Genomic DNA, 17,574 nt, shown 5'->3' with positions numbered 1-17,574 from the left:
TCAGTTTTTCAGGCAAGGAAAATTTGAGAACTTTTTTCTTTTTGTTTTTTATTTTTGAAAAGTGACAATGGGGGCTGGAAAGATGGCTTAATAGTTAAGAGCACTTGCTACTCTTCCTAAGAACTGGGTTCAATTCTCAGTACTCCCAGCTCACAGCTATTTGTAACTCCATTTCCAGGGTTTCTGACAGTCTCACATAGACATACATTAATGCAGGCATAAACACCAATGAATGTAGAATAAAAATAAATTATTTTTTAAAAAATAAAGATTATGATAAGGTTTTTAAAAGTTTGATTCTTCGAGAAAAATTATAGCTAATATTTATCAAGTGTTATACTACAACGATGATAAATATTAATATTTTTATATTAGTTAATTCTGAAACATCTTTATGAAATATTGCTACTGTCACTTTACAAAAGAAAAATCTGAGGCCAAAGGGAAGCCATGTAGTAAGTGATTTGCTTCCACCATACACAAGGTTGATGCTCAGAAATATACACAGAGGTACTGATACATGAGAACAAACATTTTTTTAAGAGAGTGAAGGTTAGAACAACTTAAAATGTCAGGACTGTGAGTGAAAGGCTAGAGATGAAATGAGACAGACTGGAGGCAGGTGTGAGGGCTGCCCCTGCTTGTCTTAGCAGCATGGCTTAGGTCTATCTGCCCTCTGGTTCATGATGCCGTACTGTTCCTCTGCCCTCCGTATGATTATCTGCTGTTAACCACTGTGTGGACATTCAGAGCAAGTGGTATGGATGAGAAATTGGAATTTTATTTTGTATTTAAGGAAATGTTACAGTCAAAATCTGTGCTTTTCAAATACAGCTTTATAAAATGGAGTTAATTGATGAGTGTAGAATTAGGCATTACAACAAATTAATTCTGACATGTAATTGGTAAGAATTAGAATAAATAGTGTCCTAGTTAGGATTGCTTTTGCTGTGTTGAAACATTGTGATTAAAAGGCAAGTTGGGGAAGAAAGAGTTTATTTGGCTTACACTTCATATCATCATTTATTACTGAAGGGAGTCAGTCTAGGAACTCAAACAGGGCCAGAATCTGGAGACAAGAGCTGATGCAGACACCATAGAAAGGGTGGGGTTTTTTTTACTGGCTTGCTCATTGCTTGCTCAGGTCTCTTACAGACCCCCAAAACTACTAGCCCAGGAATGGCACCACCGACAATGGCCTGGGCCCTCTCCTATCAATCACTAGTTAAAAAAAAATACCCTGTAGACTTGCTTGCAGCTTGATCTTATGGAGGCATTTTCTCCATCGATGTTTCTTTCTCTCAGATGACTCTAGCTTGTGTCAAGTTGACCTAAAACTAGCCAGGACAAGTAGTAAAATGTGTTACTAAAATATTTAGGCTTTATTATGTATATATAGTCAAGAAGCACTATCAGAAATGTCAGTGTAGGAAACAAATTGGGATAAAGAGATGGAAATGGTGTGGGGAGGATATCTGTAAGAAGGAGACTGGCTTAATAGGAATTTAAAAGATGTGTGTTGAATGGTTAACAGTTACCATTTAGTGAATGCCTACTCTGTGCCAGAGATTATACTAATGATTTGAGATATGAGATACTCTTTTTATTCTCACAATATCTTAAGTAGTACAACCATTATATAAAGAAACTAGAAACAAACAGATAAAAATTGTGAAAACCCTGAGAAATAACGTAGTTCAGAGTTACCTGCTGAACACATAGCAAACTTGTGTAATTCCCACAAATTTGTTTAATTTAAACTGACACGTTGAGACTAAAAGCAGCTTATGAATTTCCATGTTCCTTTGAACTGTACCACAATAAGTGTGGAGAGATTAGTCTTCTGAGTTAGCATTTTTGGTTTGTAAAATTTGTTCTGTGTGTGTGTGTGTGTGTGTGTGTGTGTGCCCCTGTATCTGTCTTTCTGTCTGGTGGGAACACATTCATTTGTGCATTTGGGTGCAAAAAAGTCAGAAGTCAGGTCTTTCTCGTATTGCCATCCATCTTATTTTTTGAGACAAGTCTTTCACTGAACCTGGATCTTACCAGCTGGTTCGCCTGGTGAGCCAGTGAGCTCCTAGGATCTGTCTGTCTTGCATTCCAGGACCAGGTTTACAGTCATCTTTGCTCAGCTTTTCTATGGCTGCTGGGCTGGTGGAATGGGTATGGAGCAAGCACTTCACTGGAGTCGTCTCCCCAACCCTCTTCTCAGTTTTATAAAATAATCTCCTGCTAATAATGCTTGTGATTTTAAAAATCCCACTATTGCTCAGTTTGGTGAGGGCTTAAAAGAATGTCACAAACTAGTTTCCTCAGACATGACTTACGTGCCATCTGCAATTCAGAGTATCTGTTTCTGTTTTCTTTCTTTCTTTATTTTTAAAGATTTATTTATTTATTATGCATACAGTTCTGCCTGCATCATATATGCCTGCCCACCAGAGGAGGGCACCAGATCTCATTAAAGATGGTAGTGGGCCACCATGTGGTTGCCAGGAATTGAACTCAGGTCCTCTGGAAGAACAGCCAGCCATCTTAACGTCTGAGCCATCTTCCTAGTTCCCTGTTTTCATTTTTTTTTTAAATTTATTTCAAAAAGTTCTTCATAATGGCTAATCTAACTGTGTAGAAGTTCATTGAAATGGGTAGATTCTGGGTCTAGGTGATCTTGCTCTATGATTTTCTTATTTGCAAGTATTTTAATCATAAACCTTTAGTAAAGGTAAAAAGTTGTCAGATGTATTTAAAAATAGAAAGTAAAATGAGCCCCATCACACCCTCATAATCCAGTCTCAGCTCAAAATTGCTGTCTGTGCCTCTGGATCTTCACATCTCAGACTATTTCGTTAATATGGCTTTAAGAGGTGTGATACTCTAAAACAGAACTTCAGTACTATCAAACCTTATGAATTAACACTTTCTCACATATAGTTGGATTACCCTAATTGTCCTATAAGAATCTGTTTGTATTTTGTTTATTTGGTTTGTTTTGTGGTGCTCAGGATCAAACCCAGGACTATAATGCTTGAGTCTCTCATTAATACAGCTCCAGTTCTAGTTTGTTGATTTGAATCAAGATCCCAGCAAGGTCTTTATAGCCTTTGGGTAAAATGTAATTCATCACCTCCTTTCGTTTCCCTCCCTTCTCCTCTCCCTCTCCCTTCCCCTCCCTTCTTTTTCTTGATATATTTTGTTTGAAATAAATTGGGTCATATATCCAGTTAAATAGTCCACTTTCTGACTATCTTTTCATGGTGTTTTATAACTTGTTCCCCTATCTTTGTTTCCTGAAAACTTCTAGTTAGAGCTAGAGTCTCGGTCAGATTAAGGTTTAGTAGTTATTGTTTAGTAGAAGCAATTCATGGGTAGTACTGGATGCCTCCCATCCCGTCACACCAGGAGGTGAGTGGCTGTTTAAGGTGTTAATGCTTGATTTTTTTTTTAATTATAAAGTTCCCTATTAGTCTGCTGTATAATTTTGTTTTTACATCCCTTCTAGGGTCAAAATGCCTAGATCCTTTGATTAGTTAGGTCTTTCAAAAGCATAGTTTGTTTCTTTTCTATATGTAGTAGCTGAAAGATTAGTTAACCCTAAAATGTAGCTTGTGTAAAAATGCAACATTGTGATACTTTCCTGGGGACACTGTTTATATCACCCCATACAGAGAGGCAGAGGCAAGCCTTATGAGACTTGCTTGGTGAATCAGCGTATTGACCATTGGGTGAGTCAGGCGGTTGCATCACCAAATAAGCCTACCCCTGCTTTCTTGATGACTCAAGAAACCTGCATTGTGGCAGTCCTCTGCACGGCTTGCAAGCAGCGACACTACAAAGAGCTATGCTTGTGTCCCAGCAATCTGGTTTTGCTGATACTGTCCTCACACACAGACCGTCCTGAGTTTCCCGAACCTCCTCAGTCCTGGCTTCCCCCAGGAGGGACATTTCTGTTTGAGGGAATGACTACATTGCATGCAGGATAAACACTTCTCCTTGACTTTTTTCAGAGAGTCCAAATTCTTAAGAAATTCTGAAGTTGACCAGTGAGGGTTGTACGACTATGGTTGTAATATTTTTGAACTTACAGTTGCTAATGTGAGCCATCAGTACCAATGTGAATAATCTGATTTTGGTCACTGGGAGAGAGCTAGAGATAGTTTGATAAGGTATAGGCTAATAAAGATGATAAAGTTAGAGTTTTATTTGAAATAATAAGTTTGAGGTATGGAATATGTTCATAATCATGAACAAGGTAAGTTGCTTCCAGGCTGAAGATTAGATGAAACAGTTTCAGTGGTCCTGTATTGTTTTCAGTATTAAATGGAAAAGCTGACAGAATAAGTGACTGACTAGAGGCAGAATAAGAATAACAGGCACATAGTGTATGAAGGATGCTTAGTTTTAAATACACATCAGCAGTGCGGAACGTTCTCCCTTACTCACTTTCATTTGTTGCTTACTGAAATGAATTGATATATGTGTGTATATGTTCTCTTTTCATTAGAGTCCCAAGAGTAGTCTGAAAGAAAGAATTTATCTAGAGGAAACCCCAGAGAAAACTGAAGGAATTCAGGACACTGTGAGTATGACATCTGTGCAGTGTGTGTTGTCTTTGCTTTTTGTTTTTCAGTTTCATGTTTGGGGAGTGAATACAGCATGCGCACCTGCTGGCAAGTGCGTCATAGCTGAGCAGTGCTAGGAAGGAGGGAGGGTGTGGAAAGACTGGAATAAGTAGGAAAGAAGTTCATAGCATTATTAATGTGTTGTTATGACATAATATATCATAAAGTTTACCTTTAACTAGTTTTAAAATATAAAAATAAGGATATTCATATTGTTTTGCAACTATCACCACTTTATAAGAGTTCTTTGTCTTCCTCCGCTAAAATTTGGTGTCCGTTGAATGTTCAATCCCTGTATCTGCTGTCCTCAGCCCTGGCAGTCACCATACTTTCTGCTTTCGTGACAGAATCGCATCATATTTTTTCTTTTGTGACTAGCTTATATCAAGTAGCATGATGTCTTCAAGTTTGTCCTTGTTGGAGCATGTGCCAGAATTGTCTTTTCTTTTAGGACTAAATGATACTCTTCTCCTGTATCCTCTTGGTGCATATATTAAGCAGAATGTAATATATAGACGTAAGGAATTTAAACCCCTCTCATGTATGTGCTCACTCATGTACCTTTGTGATTCTTCCAGCCCTTTGGGGTATCTACTTAGATGTGCAATTGCTGGATTTTCAAACTTTAATAAGATTAAAAATACTCATTTGTCTTGTATACGTGTATGATGTCGAATCAGTATATCCTTCCACCTTTCCACACTCAAGTTCTAGGCTGTGTGTTAAGTGTATTTACTTTCTGAGTTCCCAGTGGCCCTGGATTTTACATGCAACTGGATGCTTTGGCATTATGATTTTTTTTGATATTTTAAATGTTTTGGTGTTTTGCCTGCTTGTATTTCTGTGCACGTATGTGCAGTGCCTGCACGTGGCCAGAAGAGGGCATCAGAACCCCCTACAAATGTGGATACAAAACCTGAACCCAAATCTTCTGCAAGAACAGAACGTACTCGTTAACTGCTGAGTCATCTTTCCAGCCCTATGACTTTAGTTTTTAATAAATGTACTTAAAGTTTTATTGTAAAAGACTTAACAGAATTTTGTGATATTATTAGCAACATGTTCTGCGTAGTCAAGAGACATCAGTTAAGTTACAAAATGAAAACTTGGCCATTGTTGAAAATAAATGTCTATTGTTTCACTTAGATTTTAAAATTTTAAAATTTGAGGTTAGAGAAAATAAAAGCAATTTTTGAATAGAGATCAAGTAGGGATTGGACCATTCCCTAGAATGACCAAGGCCCTATATTTTATTCCTAGTATCACAAAAAAAGAAAAAAGATGTAACCCAGTTTCATGTCCGTTCATTACAAGGTATAAGCATGTGTGAATGAAAAATGTTAGGACTCGCTGGGCAGTGGTGACACACACCTTTAATCCCAGATTAAAGGAATAGAAACAGGAATAGAAACAGGCGGATCTCTGTGAGTTCAAGGCCGGACTGGTCTATAGAGCAAGTTCAGGACAGACTCCAAAGCTACCGAGAAACCCTGTCTCCGAAAAAAAACAAAAAGCAAACAGAAACCAAAATGTTACAAACCAAAGTTGTATAGTGAGCACAGATGGTTCATTAGTCGTAGGAAATATTGACCACCTTTCCCCACCCTTTGCTGTCCTGAAAGCAGCCAGTGCTCTTGTGGACATTTGACTTTGAACATTTGAGAACAGATACTTTGAAAGTAAAGCACTTCAAAAAAGATAATAAAATGAACTTTACTGATGAAGTGAGCCATGTGCTTATCTGTTTTACATTGTGTCTTACTCAGAGGTGTCAGCCCACCAGACCCAGTGAGCCTCTTCTTTCCAGTAGTTTGGTTGTATTCTGTCTTTGCCTTTGATCATCAGATCATTTTTTGTTGCTCTTCCCTAAAGTTCCAGGACACACAGTCGCTCGTCGGCAGTCCCTCCACCCGTGGAGCACCTCATATTATTGGGGCAGAGGATGATGACTTTGGTGCTGAACATGAGCAGGTGATGGCACTTGTTATAAAATACTAAATTATCAACTTTCTAAGATGTCTGATTTGGTAAACATTCTTTGGAAGTTGAAATAAAACTTGTTAATGATGTGAGGCTAAATCTTAAAAACAAATGACATGGGTTAGTTGCTTATTTTAGCTTTGAATAGTAGAAATTAACTCTACAGACTGCAGATATGAGGTCACTTTATGAGTACTTGAATATTTTATTTTGGGGGTGGGATGTTACTGAATATGATACCTGAAAATAAACTTTACAAATTCCAGTTATTCATTGATGGAAGGAATATGATTAGCCTAATTCTTGTCTTTTTACCCTGTGGTCTTGCTAAATTCAGTGGATATTTTTAGGAAGTTTTTATATTAGGAATATTTTTGAGGCAGTGTCTCCTGTAGCCCAGGCTGTCCTGAAACACTCAGTGTAGCTGAGGATGGCCTTGAGCCCCTCATCTATGTTTCTTCATCTCCAAGTGCTGGGATTCCTGGTGTGTACTACCATTCCCACTCCTTAGTAGTTTTTTCAAAGAAGTTTTTGGAGCCCCTAAGAGGTAAGAGGACCACAGGTTTGAATCTAACCTGTATTGACTACTTTATGAGATCCTGTCTCAGTTTATTTTCATAAATAAAAATAACAAAAAATACTTTCATAATCTTTATATAACATTCACACTGTTTCTTAGAGATGTGGCTTTGTTTCCTTCAATCACTTTATGTATCTCTTGTCTCTTGTCCTTTATTGTGTGGCTGATCTTCTGTAGGAGGCTAGTCATTTTGGAGGCATCCTTCCCTTAGAAAGTCCTCTTAGGCAGAAAATGCTCAGTCCTTTATGCTTAAGCATATGACTGACAAGTGTTTTTGTAGATGCTCATGATTAGGCTATGAGGTATAAGCTGAAGAATAGTCCTAGCTTAACAGGAGTTTTCTTTCTTTCCTTCTTTAAATCTTGACTGAATGTTCAGTTGTGATGAATGACTTAGGATGATTTATTTTTATTGTTTTTTTCTGATTTATTCTCTTAATAAGATAGATTGCGCTGATTAATATTAGAGTATTGAACTGGCCTTGCATTACTAGAATGACCCCCAACCAGTCATGGCATATTATCACCTTTTAATTTATTTAGGATTTATTTAGTGTTGTGTATGCATGTGGAAATGTGTATTCACATGTGTCCATATGACACACAACACAAATATCGGTCAGAGAAATCTTTTGGGAGTTGGTTTTCTCCTCACACTGTTTTGAGGCGGTCTCTCTTACTGCTTCTGCCACTGTGCTGCCTGTGCAGTTTCTGGCCAGTTCTCTACCTTCTACCTCATCTGCTGTAGGAGTGCTGAGATTACAGAGGAGTGCACCAACATCTGGAAGGTTTTAATTTTCAATTTGCTTATTTTTATCTTACGTGTATGAATGTTTGACCTGCATATGTGTTTGTGTACTTTATGTGTGCCTAGTGCCTGCGGAGGCTGGAAGAAGGCTCCAGAACCTTTGAATTGGAGTTAATAGACTGTTGTGAGTCACCATGTGTGTGCTGGGAACCCAGGTCTTCTGCAAGAGCAGCCAGTGCTCCTAACTCTGAGTCATCTCTCTAGCTCCCATGTCTGAATTTTTATTTAAAAACAAACAAACAAACAAGCCCATAGCACATGTTCAGCACTTAGGAGACAGAGGCAGGAGAACTCTTATTTTGTTAGTTTGGACAGCTTTATGAGTTCAGGCCAGCCAAGGGTACATAGCAAGAACAAAACCAGAATAACACAGGTTGACAGGTTAAAAAAACAACAAACAAACACAAAATAAAAAACAACTCAGGAAAAAATGAAGAGAGAGAGAAACAGAAGCAGGAAGGGACCTGTGACAAAACAGACCTTTCAGAGACACTCTGCAGTGACCTCTGTCCTCCACCAAGGCCACCTCTTCAAATTCTCACCACTTCCCAACTGCATCTCCAGGTGGGCACTCAGCCCTCAACACATGAGCCTGTGGGAGACATTCTAGGCTGAAACTGTAACAGGAGGCCAAGGGAAGTTCTGATGGTGTGTTCAGCTGATCTTACAGTACAGCTTTTAATTATCAAGAGTTACTGACATACAACCATTTCTTCTTCTAGATCAATGGGCAGTGCAGCTGTTTCCAGAGCATTGAACTGCTGAAATCGCGCCCTGCTCACTTGGCTGTTTTCTTGCACCATGTAGTTTCACAGTTTGACCCTGCAACATTGGTAATATACTTTATAGTTCACCTGATTCAGATTCCACATAGTGATTCATGTGCTGGAGAACTTTTCATCTGTAAAATGAATAGACAGACTTGTTTTCTAAACATCCAAGGATAGGCATGCAGGATACTTCAGATGTTATTAATTAAATTACTACCCTTTGTGTTTTTTTCACTGTGTCTTTTTCCGTTTCTTTTTCCATGACAGCTCTGTTATCTCTATTCAGACCTGTATAAGCAGACCAACTCCAAGGAGACTCGGCGTGTCTTCCTTGAGTTTCATCAGTTCTTCCTGGACCGATCTGCAGTAAGTTAATAAGTTAATGCTAGAATCTTTTCTTCAGTGCATTCATTGTCTTAGTGACCCTGATTCCTGTCTCCTAACCATGCTGTTGAAGTGTATCATGCTTTTAGGCATCCGTATTATTATCTCAGTTCTTGATTATGCTTGGCTGACTTAAAAGTAATTTTTGAATTAATTTTGGATATATGACTTTTTACAATTGATTTTAGGGAATATATATGTGTATGTGTGAGTGTATGTATATATGTATACGTGTATATTTGGAAATTTATATGTGTATGATTAGAATGGGGACTAAAGAAGATAATATAAATGATAGACATATGTATTAGGACCCAAAGGATAATGCTTGGAAAATTGAGTTCTGAGTGACCCCCTTGAACATTAGAGATACAAATTTAACTAAAGAGTGGTTGAAAAGGTCACACACTAAACTCAATGATAATAGTACTTTGTTTTTATCATTAGCAATGCTAGGGAAGTGGGCTCAGTGATTAAAGGGCTTGATACAAAGTCATGAAGACCCAAGTTTGATCCCCACATCCACATGCAAAGGCAGAGACAAGGAGATCCTGGGGCCTTGCTGGCCATCTAGCCAAGCCTTTGAGCTCCGGGTTTGGTGAGAGATTCTGTCACAAATAGTAAGGTAGAGAATATTTGACCTCCATTCATGTGCTTTTGTATGCATAGTACATGTGCGTGCACATGCATACACACACACACACACACACACACAATGCTAGTAAGGTTGTTTATTTTATAAGTCTTTTATTTTTAAGCTGAATTTTATCATTAGCATTACTAAGTAAGGGTAAATAATAGCTCATAGCATTTCTTTGGATGGTCTTATTGCTTGTCCTTATCCCTTCACTTTTTTTTGTTTGGTTGATCTTCAAAAAAAATGTTTCCTTTGTGTATGTGTGTGCACACATATCTGCATGTACATGTGGAGGCTGGAGGTCAACATCAGGTGTCTTTCTCTACTGCTTTCACCTTATTTTGTTATAATTAAATTTATTTATTGGTTTGTTTGTGTGTGTGGGCACACTTGTGCTAAGATGTGAACAGGGAGGTCAGAGGGCAGTCTGCAGGAGTCCCTTCTTCCACAGTGTGCATCCTAGGGATTAAATTCAGGTTTAGGCTTGGTTGAGTGCCTTACTGTGTAACCGTATCCCTGGCTCATCACCTTATTTTTTGAGAGCACGTTTCTCACTGAATCTCAGCTCATTGAGATTAACTAGAGATTAACTGAGATTAGATTTACTGACCAGTGATTTCCAGGGATCCTCCTGTGTCTTCCTCCTCATAGCTAGATTGTAGTCACATATCCCCATGCTATCTCTCCAGTCATCCCTCCCCTCCTGTTATTTACCCCCGTTATTTTTGCACAGGGTTACAGGCCAGTCATGAATTCAGTATGTCACTGAAGATGACCTTAAACGTACTCTCTTGCCTCTGTTTTCCAGTTGCAGGTATTAAAGCATGTGCTACCATATCTGGTTTTATGAGATGCTGAGATGACACCCATGGCTTTCTGAGTGCTAGATAAGCACTCTGCCATGTTTCCAGCCCTTGTCCTTACATTTGATCTTCTTTAGATGACTGCTTCAGACTCTCTAATCTCCATCACTTCCTCTCCTAGGATTTTCTCACCTGAAGACTTTGCTTTTTATTTCCATGTATATCTGTTGTCTGTGTGGGTATATGCCAACTGTGTGCCAATGATTGGATTCCAGAAGAGAGGGTCAGGCCCTTAGCTGAACTCTAGTCCTCTGTAAGATCAGCAAGTGCTCTTAAACCACCGAGCCATTCTTCCAGCCAAGCCCTGACCTTGCTGTTTTCCTGGAAAGAGTGTAAAACAGTGGTTCTCAACATTCCTAATGCTGTGACCCTTTTAACATGGTTCCTCCTCTTGTGGTGACCCCCAACTGTAAAATTACTTTCACTGCTACTTCAGAACTGTCATTTTGATACTGTTATGAATCATAATGTAAATATTTGATATGTAACCCCTGTGAAAGGGTTATTCCTCCACCGTCCCTCCACAGGTTGAGAACTGCTGGTATAGTATGGAGAGAAAGAAAATAAGTAGATATAGCGGCTACCTCCATCATACTGTATATCTGCCCATTTGCTGTTACCCTCAAAGAATAAGAAAAATCCATATTAGCATGCTGATTCTTCTTTTATGTGACAAATCATAATTATTTCATCCATATCCATATATATGAGTTTTTATTTTGTGTTGCTGGGAATTAAATCTTTGTCTTGATATGCCAAGAAAGGCTCTGTTGCTGAGCTATATCACCACCCCACATGTCCTTTTTGCACTCGTGCTAAAAATGCTCTTCTCTTTTTTTCTATTTTTCACATCGTTTCTGTTTCCTTTTCCTTGAAACAGGGTCTCATTATAGTCCAGGCAGGCCTTGGGCTTCTAGATTCTACCATTTGATTTCCAAATTTTGGGATTACAGACATTCATGAATATGTCTTGCCATATCACTTTTCTTAAAGTGAACATAAGGGGCCAAAGAGATGGCCCACTCAGTGGGTTAAGTGCTTGTTGTGCAAGTATAAGTACCTGAATTAGATGTTTGCATCCACATAAAAAAGCCATGCATGGCTGTGCACATCCCAGGGCTAAGAGGGAAGAGGTGGAGACAAGGGTCCCAGGGGCTCTCCAGCCAGCCAGTCCAATGGAATCAGCAAGAACCAGGTTCAGTGATGAGCCCTATCTCAAAAGAGAGTAATAGGGAGACTAACATTGGCCTTCACAGTCATGCCTGGGCAAGCAGACCCACCCACATGTGCACACACCACATACACACACAAAGTAAATAAGCATCTTATAATACTTTAATACTGACTTATTTTCAAATTTAAACTTCAGATCTTTACAGCAATTATTTAAATTTTGGAAGTATATGACTTTAATAGGTGTTAAGTACAAAATAAGTATAAGAACTAAGTTACTTCCTCTGAATACAAAATAATAAGATTTTCTTTCAGACTGTTGGGTGAAGAATATTGCAGTCTGACAATGTGACCAAAGTCTACATGCTTCTTACTGGGAGAGTCCCTGCATAGAAAGAAATTAATCCAAAGATGGTTGCCTTCATTCTACAGCAGGAACTATAAATGGTTACTAGAGATTTTAACTTAAAAACTCAATGTGACATCCAGTACTCCCTCATTGGGAGTATACATTGAGATTTCTAAACATTCACCTAAGAAAATTATGAGACTGGCATGATCTTTTGGATAATATTGAGATTCAGAAATGAAAATCATGCTTACATATGAGTCACTTTCTCCTGTGTAGTATACACATAGTTTAGGTTTTATTTATATTTTTCAAGTAGTGTATAACTGATTATATTGACGAGTGTTTCTAGTAAGCCAATGTCAGATATTTATTTGAAGTAGTACCGAAGCATTTGTTCTGCTGTGTAGTAAAATGACTATAGCTATTTCCTTCATAGTAGAACACTGGGAAAGAGTTTGTTTCTGTGTTAATTAATAGACTAGTCCAGGACTATGACACTTCACTGCATGAGGCTGGATTATGAAGCACACCTTCAAACATAACTTGTACACGTTCTTCTGTATACCACGAAAGTCTGTGGTACTGTTTTAACTTTCCTTTGCTTTCTGTTTCAGCATCTGAAAGTTCCTGTTCCCGAGGAAATCTTACTGGATCTAGGTAAGTTTGGAACACTCACATCAAGATGATTAACATCTCCATAGAAATGTAACTTGCTTCTGTTCCTATATTATATTTGTTAGTCTGTTTAGACAGAGTAAATCACATGAATTACAACAGAAAGAGAGTCTACTGCATTGAAAAGATGAACTCTGAATTCTGACAGGAAGTGTGTTAACTGCACTAAGTAACTTGTCTGGTGTGTCAAGTTCTGTGTGTAATGTCTCTGTGTCATTAGGATCAGATCTCATAGCGTTTAGATCAAATCATTTCTTTTCTTTGTGCAGAAAAGAGAAGACCCGAGCTTATTCCTGAGGATCTGCATCGGCACTACATTCAAACTATGCAAGAGAGAGTCCACCCTGAAGTTCAGAGGCATTTAGAGGATTTTCGGTAAGTTTGTGTTAGATAAAACTTGACAAATTTGCTGGATGGAGGTGGCATACACCTTTAGTCCCAGCATTTGGGAGGCAGAGAGACTGGAGGATCTCTGTGAGTTCAAGGCCAGCCTGGTCTATAGCGAGAGTTCCAGGGCAGCCAGGACTGCATAGAGAAACCCTGTCTCAAAAACCATAACAAACAAAAATAAACAATATTTTTATTATTGTTCTAAATAGGAAAAAGTTATATAAAATACTACACTCATTACTAGGTAAACTATATGGTCTTATCCCTGTTATTAAACATAATAGACATCTGAAATCAAGGGTTGGATGAGAGCTAAGAGTCCGTAGTCTCCATTCATGCCCTTTCAGGAGTCAAGTTCAGTGCTATATCTGTACTGTGTTCCTTCAAGAAATGTGGTGTTTTTTTGTTTTTTGTTTTTTTTTTTTTTTTGACCACCACTAGAACCCCATCTGACGGGGTCTCGAGGAAACATGACATTCTACCTGTCCTAGAAACTTGTAGCTAGGACTGTCTAGACAACTAGAACGAGATGTTTTGTTCTCTGCTAGCTGAGATTTTTCCCCCTAACCCTTTTAGACAGAAACGTAGCATGGGACTGACCTTGGCGGAGAGTGAGCTGACTAAGCTTGATGCGGAGAGAGACAAGGACCGAGTTACTCTGGAGAAGGAGCGAGCATGTGCAGAACAGATTGTTACCAAAATTGAAGAAGTGTTGTAAGTGAGAGAACTGTGTGTGGAAATGCTGGTTTTGCTTTCAGCAGATCTCACTGTCTGGCAGGTTGTACATGTAGAGCTATTGGTCATAACACTTGGAAACAGGATTTTTTCTTGGTAATTTAAAGTTCTTGCCTTCTTTCTTTTGAGTGTTGGCTAATGCATAACTCCAAACTTGTAATCCTTGATCAAAGTCAGGTGAACACTTGCACTGCTAAATTCACAGGCTTTGGAAATACTTGTCGCTGTAAAGCATGTTAAACTACAACACAGCTGTGAAATCCTGTGGGTTCTTTGGGGATTAGAGTTCTGCCAATATTTTATTCTAGATGGAGCTGGGAGCTGTGACCCAAATCATTTAGTTCTTTTCTATTGTTTCAGGTTTTTTTGTTTGTTTGTTTGTTTGTTTGTTTGTTTTTTTGGGATGGTACTGAACTAGGCAAGCACTCTGCCCCTGGGTTGTAGGTCATCTTCAGATGTATATATTTCATCTTAAAATATTTTTATTTTTAGGATGACTGCTCAGCCTGTGGAAGAAGAAAGGAGGTAATAGAATCTTACCCTACTAGAGCTATTTTCTATCTACCTTAGCAAGCAACTTCTGTAGGTTGTCAGCTCCCTCTGGTGGCTTGTATTTTGTTTGACTAGCACTCTAATATCATGGGTAAAATCAGTTTCTGTGTGCATATCTTTAGTTTCTGCCTTGATTAATTTCCAGCATTGGGGCTCTAGAAATCATTTGATCTCTTTTTTTCTAACCATTCTTCCCACACCAGAACTCTTATTTTACTTAATCATTTCTCCTCCAGTTCCACAATGCAGTATGTGATTCTCATGTACATGAAGCATTTGGGAGTAAAAGTGAAAGAACCTCGAAACTTGGAGCACAAGCGGGGTCGAATTGGTTTCCTTCCAAAGATCAAGGTAAGGCTGGGAAAATGATAGAAACGTTTGGTTATAGTGTTTACTAAACTTGCATATTAACACTAAGTAATAGGTCTAACTTGTTCTCTAAATAGACATCCAGTGAGAAATCTTGTGAAACACATAGAAGCTTGTTATCGTTAGGTAGTGTGAAGAGTTCATATGCCTGCCATCGACAACACAGTGTGCTGTGCCTCAGGGTACCTGTCTCAGTTCATAATATTTTGGTTTTATTTAATATTTGTTAAATTGTAAAGACCTATGAAGGCCAGCATGTTCTTCATTAGTATGTCCGCAGTTTTTAGCACAATGCCTTCAAATATTATGAAAATGATGAGTAGATAGACAAATGTAAAACAGTCTCCTGACAAATATGTAAATTTTTGTCAACAAGCTTCTGGTAAAATTATCCTTTTTTTTTCCCCCTAAAAGTATTGTTTCTGTGAAAAGTTTTGAAAGCTGGGCATGGTAGTTACAGTCTGTACTACCAGTATTTGGGAGGTACAAGCAAGAGGATCCAGGCTAGACTACATCGTATGCTGTTTCAAACCAAAAGATGCAAAAATAAAAAACAGGCATCTTGAGTGTGAGGTTCACATATGACTTGCCAAGGTCCAGTGATGCTTATTAGTTTGTATTTCACCAGTTCCTGCAACTAACCATCAGATCACATTACTGAATTTGAAAGCAACAACAACAAAACTTACTGTTTGATGTCTCTTATCTTATTGTACCTCAAATTTAGCAAAGCATGAAGAAAGATAGAGAGGGTGAAGACAAAGGGAAGCGAAGAGGATTCCCCAGCATTTTGGGACCCCCAAGGAGACCCAGCCGCCATGACAACAGTGCAAGTATGTTGACACTTGAAACATTGTTCCTGCTGCCTTTACTCAGAAGTTCATTTGGCCAGGATGTATTGCAGGAGGTGGTTGCTCTGGAGATAATGCTGCTGATGCTCCACTGTGCCTTGCTTCCCTTCAGTGTATTCTTAAAATAAGTTCCCCTGTGTTGCTGTATTAATTGTTGTAAACATCTTCATCAGTGACAGTGTGCCATTCACGACTGTCATGACTTACTTTCTAATTCTGGTTTTATGCCTATGTTTTTGCGTTATGTTGGTTAAATTTGAGGGGAAAAAAGTTTTGGGCTAGGGAGCTAGTTCTATAGACCCAATGTTGAGGGTAAAAAAAAAGAAAAATAAATAAATAAATAAAAAGGCCTAATGTGGTGGCTTGTATCTGTGACACCACCACTGGGGAGCCAGAGACAAATGGATTCCTGGCCTGCCAGCCTGGCCTGTTTACTGAGTTTGTCTCAGAAAGGAGCGTGGACCTTGACTGAGGAATGGAAATGACACCTAGAGTTGTCATCTGGCCTCTACACATTCAGACTTACACACACATGTCCACCTGCATACGTGGACACGGGGATACACACACACCTCCACCATAACTCATTTTATCTCTTTGTATTTACTGTTACTCATTCTTTGCACTTTTATAGTTTCTGCCTGTCCAGTATGTTTTTTCCAATGTCCTGTCACTTCCATCTTCAGAGAGAGAGAGAGAGAGAGAGAGAGAGAGAGAGAGAGAGAGATGAGGCCAGTAGACAGGACTGCAGCAGAGATAGAAGTGTGGCACTGTGGGGAGGTAGCCAGGCCATACTGTACATTTGGAGATCCTGGCATGCTGGGATGACACATCTCCGGACCATGAGGAGTCATGCAAAATGCCAGGAGCACAGATGGGGAAGTTGTGGCAGGTAGATGAAGTCTTCAGAGAGAGGGAGAGGAGATGGGAGGATTTCACAGTTGCTGACCTGACTTCATGCCAGAGACAGATGGATCTGTGGTCTGCTAACTTGTCCTACATACTGGATTTGTCTCAGAAAGGATCGTGGACCTTGACTGAAGGATGCTAAAAGAGTTTCGGGGATGAACTTAAATTTGGGGTTTACAGAACCCTGTGAGAATGTGTAAAGTAGCAGAAGGCACCTGAGTGTCTGTAGTTTCTGGAAGTACCTAGTGTGAACAAGAGTAGTGAGCAGGATGGTCTTTGACCCCTTATTATGGTGACATTGTGAAGTAGAGGGAAGCCTTCACTACCGCTACTCTCTCTGGCTCCTCCTTTTATATCCTTTCTTCCCCTGCACCACCCCTCTTAGTTTTTCTCATCTACTTTCTTTTTCCTTTACCCCTTTATCTTTCTTTCATCTCCCCATCTTTCTATCTCCTGCTCTGTGTCTGTCCCTTGCCATGTGTAAAAATTGCAGACCCTTTTTCAGATATTTTCATCCACCCCTTTCTCTCATCTCTAAGCTGATTCACCGGTGACACGGGCTGCTAACCATGGCTTTCTGTTTAGTTGGCAGGGCCATGGAGATACAGAAACTACGCCACCCAAAGCACTTATCTGCACCCTCGTCTGTGAGTCCTGAGCCTCAGGACCCTGCCAAGTTCCGTCAGAGTGGATTAGCCAATGAAGGAATAGACACTGGATACCTGCCTGCCAGTACAATGTCCTCTGCCACTTCGGGAGCTGCTCTTTCCCAAGAGGGAGGAAAAGAACATGATGCAGGTGAGTCTTGCTGTAGTTCAGCCTAACTTGGGGTCAAGATTTGGATGCAAGCACACTGAGCAAACACTGGAGAGACAGAGTATTTTAATTGAAACTGAATCCCAGTTTACTTTGATTTAAATAATTTAGT

The 17,574-nt window shown here is 39.2% G+C and overlaps 1 protein-coding gene across 4 annotated transcripts in view; it reads left to right on the top strand.

Annotated features, from left to right (window-relative positions):
- Arhgef12 (Rho guanine nucleotide exchange factor 12) overlaps positions 1-17,574 on the top strand; it is a 134,127-nt gene that overhangs the window by 87,243 nt on the left and 29,310 nt on the right. For all 4 annotated transcript variants that reach the window (XM_048417103.3, XM_048417102.3, XM_048417100.3 and 1 more), the window contains 11 exons: positions 4,502-4,576; positions 6,492-6,590; positions 8,709-8,819; positions 9,024-9,122; positions 12,780-12,822; positions 13,110-13,215; positions 13,807-13,944; positions 14,458-14,490; positions 14,754-14,868; positions 15,614-15,719; positions 17,232-17,444. In XM_048417103.3, coding sequence (XP_048273060.3) covers positions 4,502-4,576; positions 6,492-6,590; positions 8,709-8,819; positions 9,024-9,122; positions 12,780-12,822; positions 13,110-13,215; positions 13,807-13,944; positions 14,458-14,490; positions 14,754-14,868; positions 15,614-15,719; positions 17,232-17,444 — 1,138 coding nt within the window. The remainder of the gene's footprint in view (positions 1-4,501; positions 4,577-6,491; positions 6,591-8,708; positions 8,820-9,023; positions 9,123-12,779; positions 12,823-13,109; positions 13,216-13,806; positions 13,945-14,457; positions 14,491-14,753; positions 14,869-15,613; positions 15,720-17,231; positions 17,445-17,574) is intronic.

This window comes from Myodes glareolus, chromosome 4, assembly GCF_982192425.1.
Source record: "Myodes glareolus chromosome 4, mMyoGla1.1, whole genome shotgun sequence".
NCBI lineage: Eukaryota > Metazoa > Chordata > Mammalia > Rodentia > Cricetidae > Myodes > Myodes glareolus.
The sequence above is the reverse complement of the archived record's forward strand: the minus strand, read 5'-3'. Positions and strand labels throughout refer to the sequence as shown.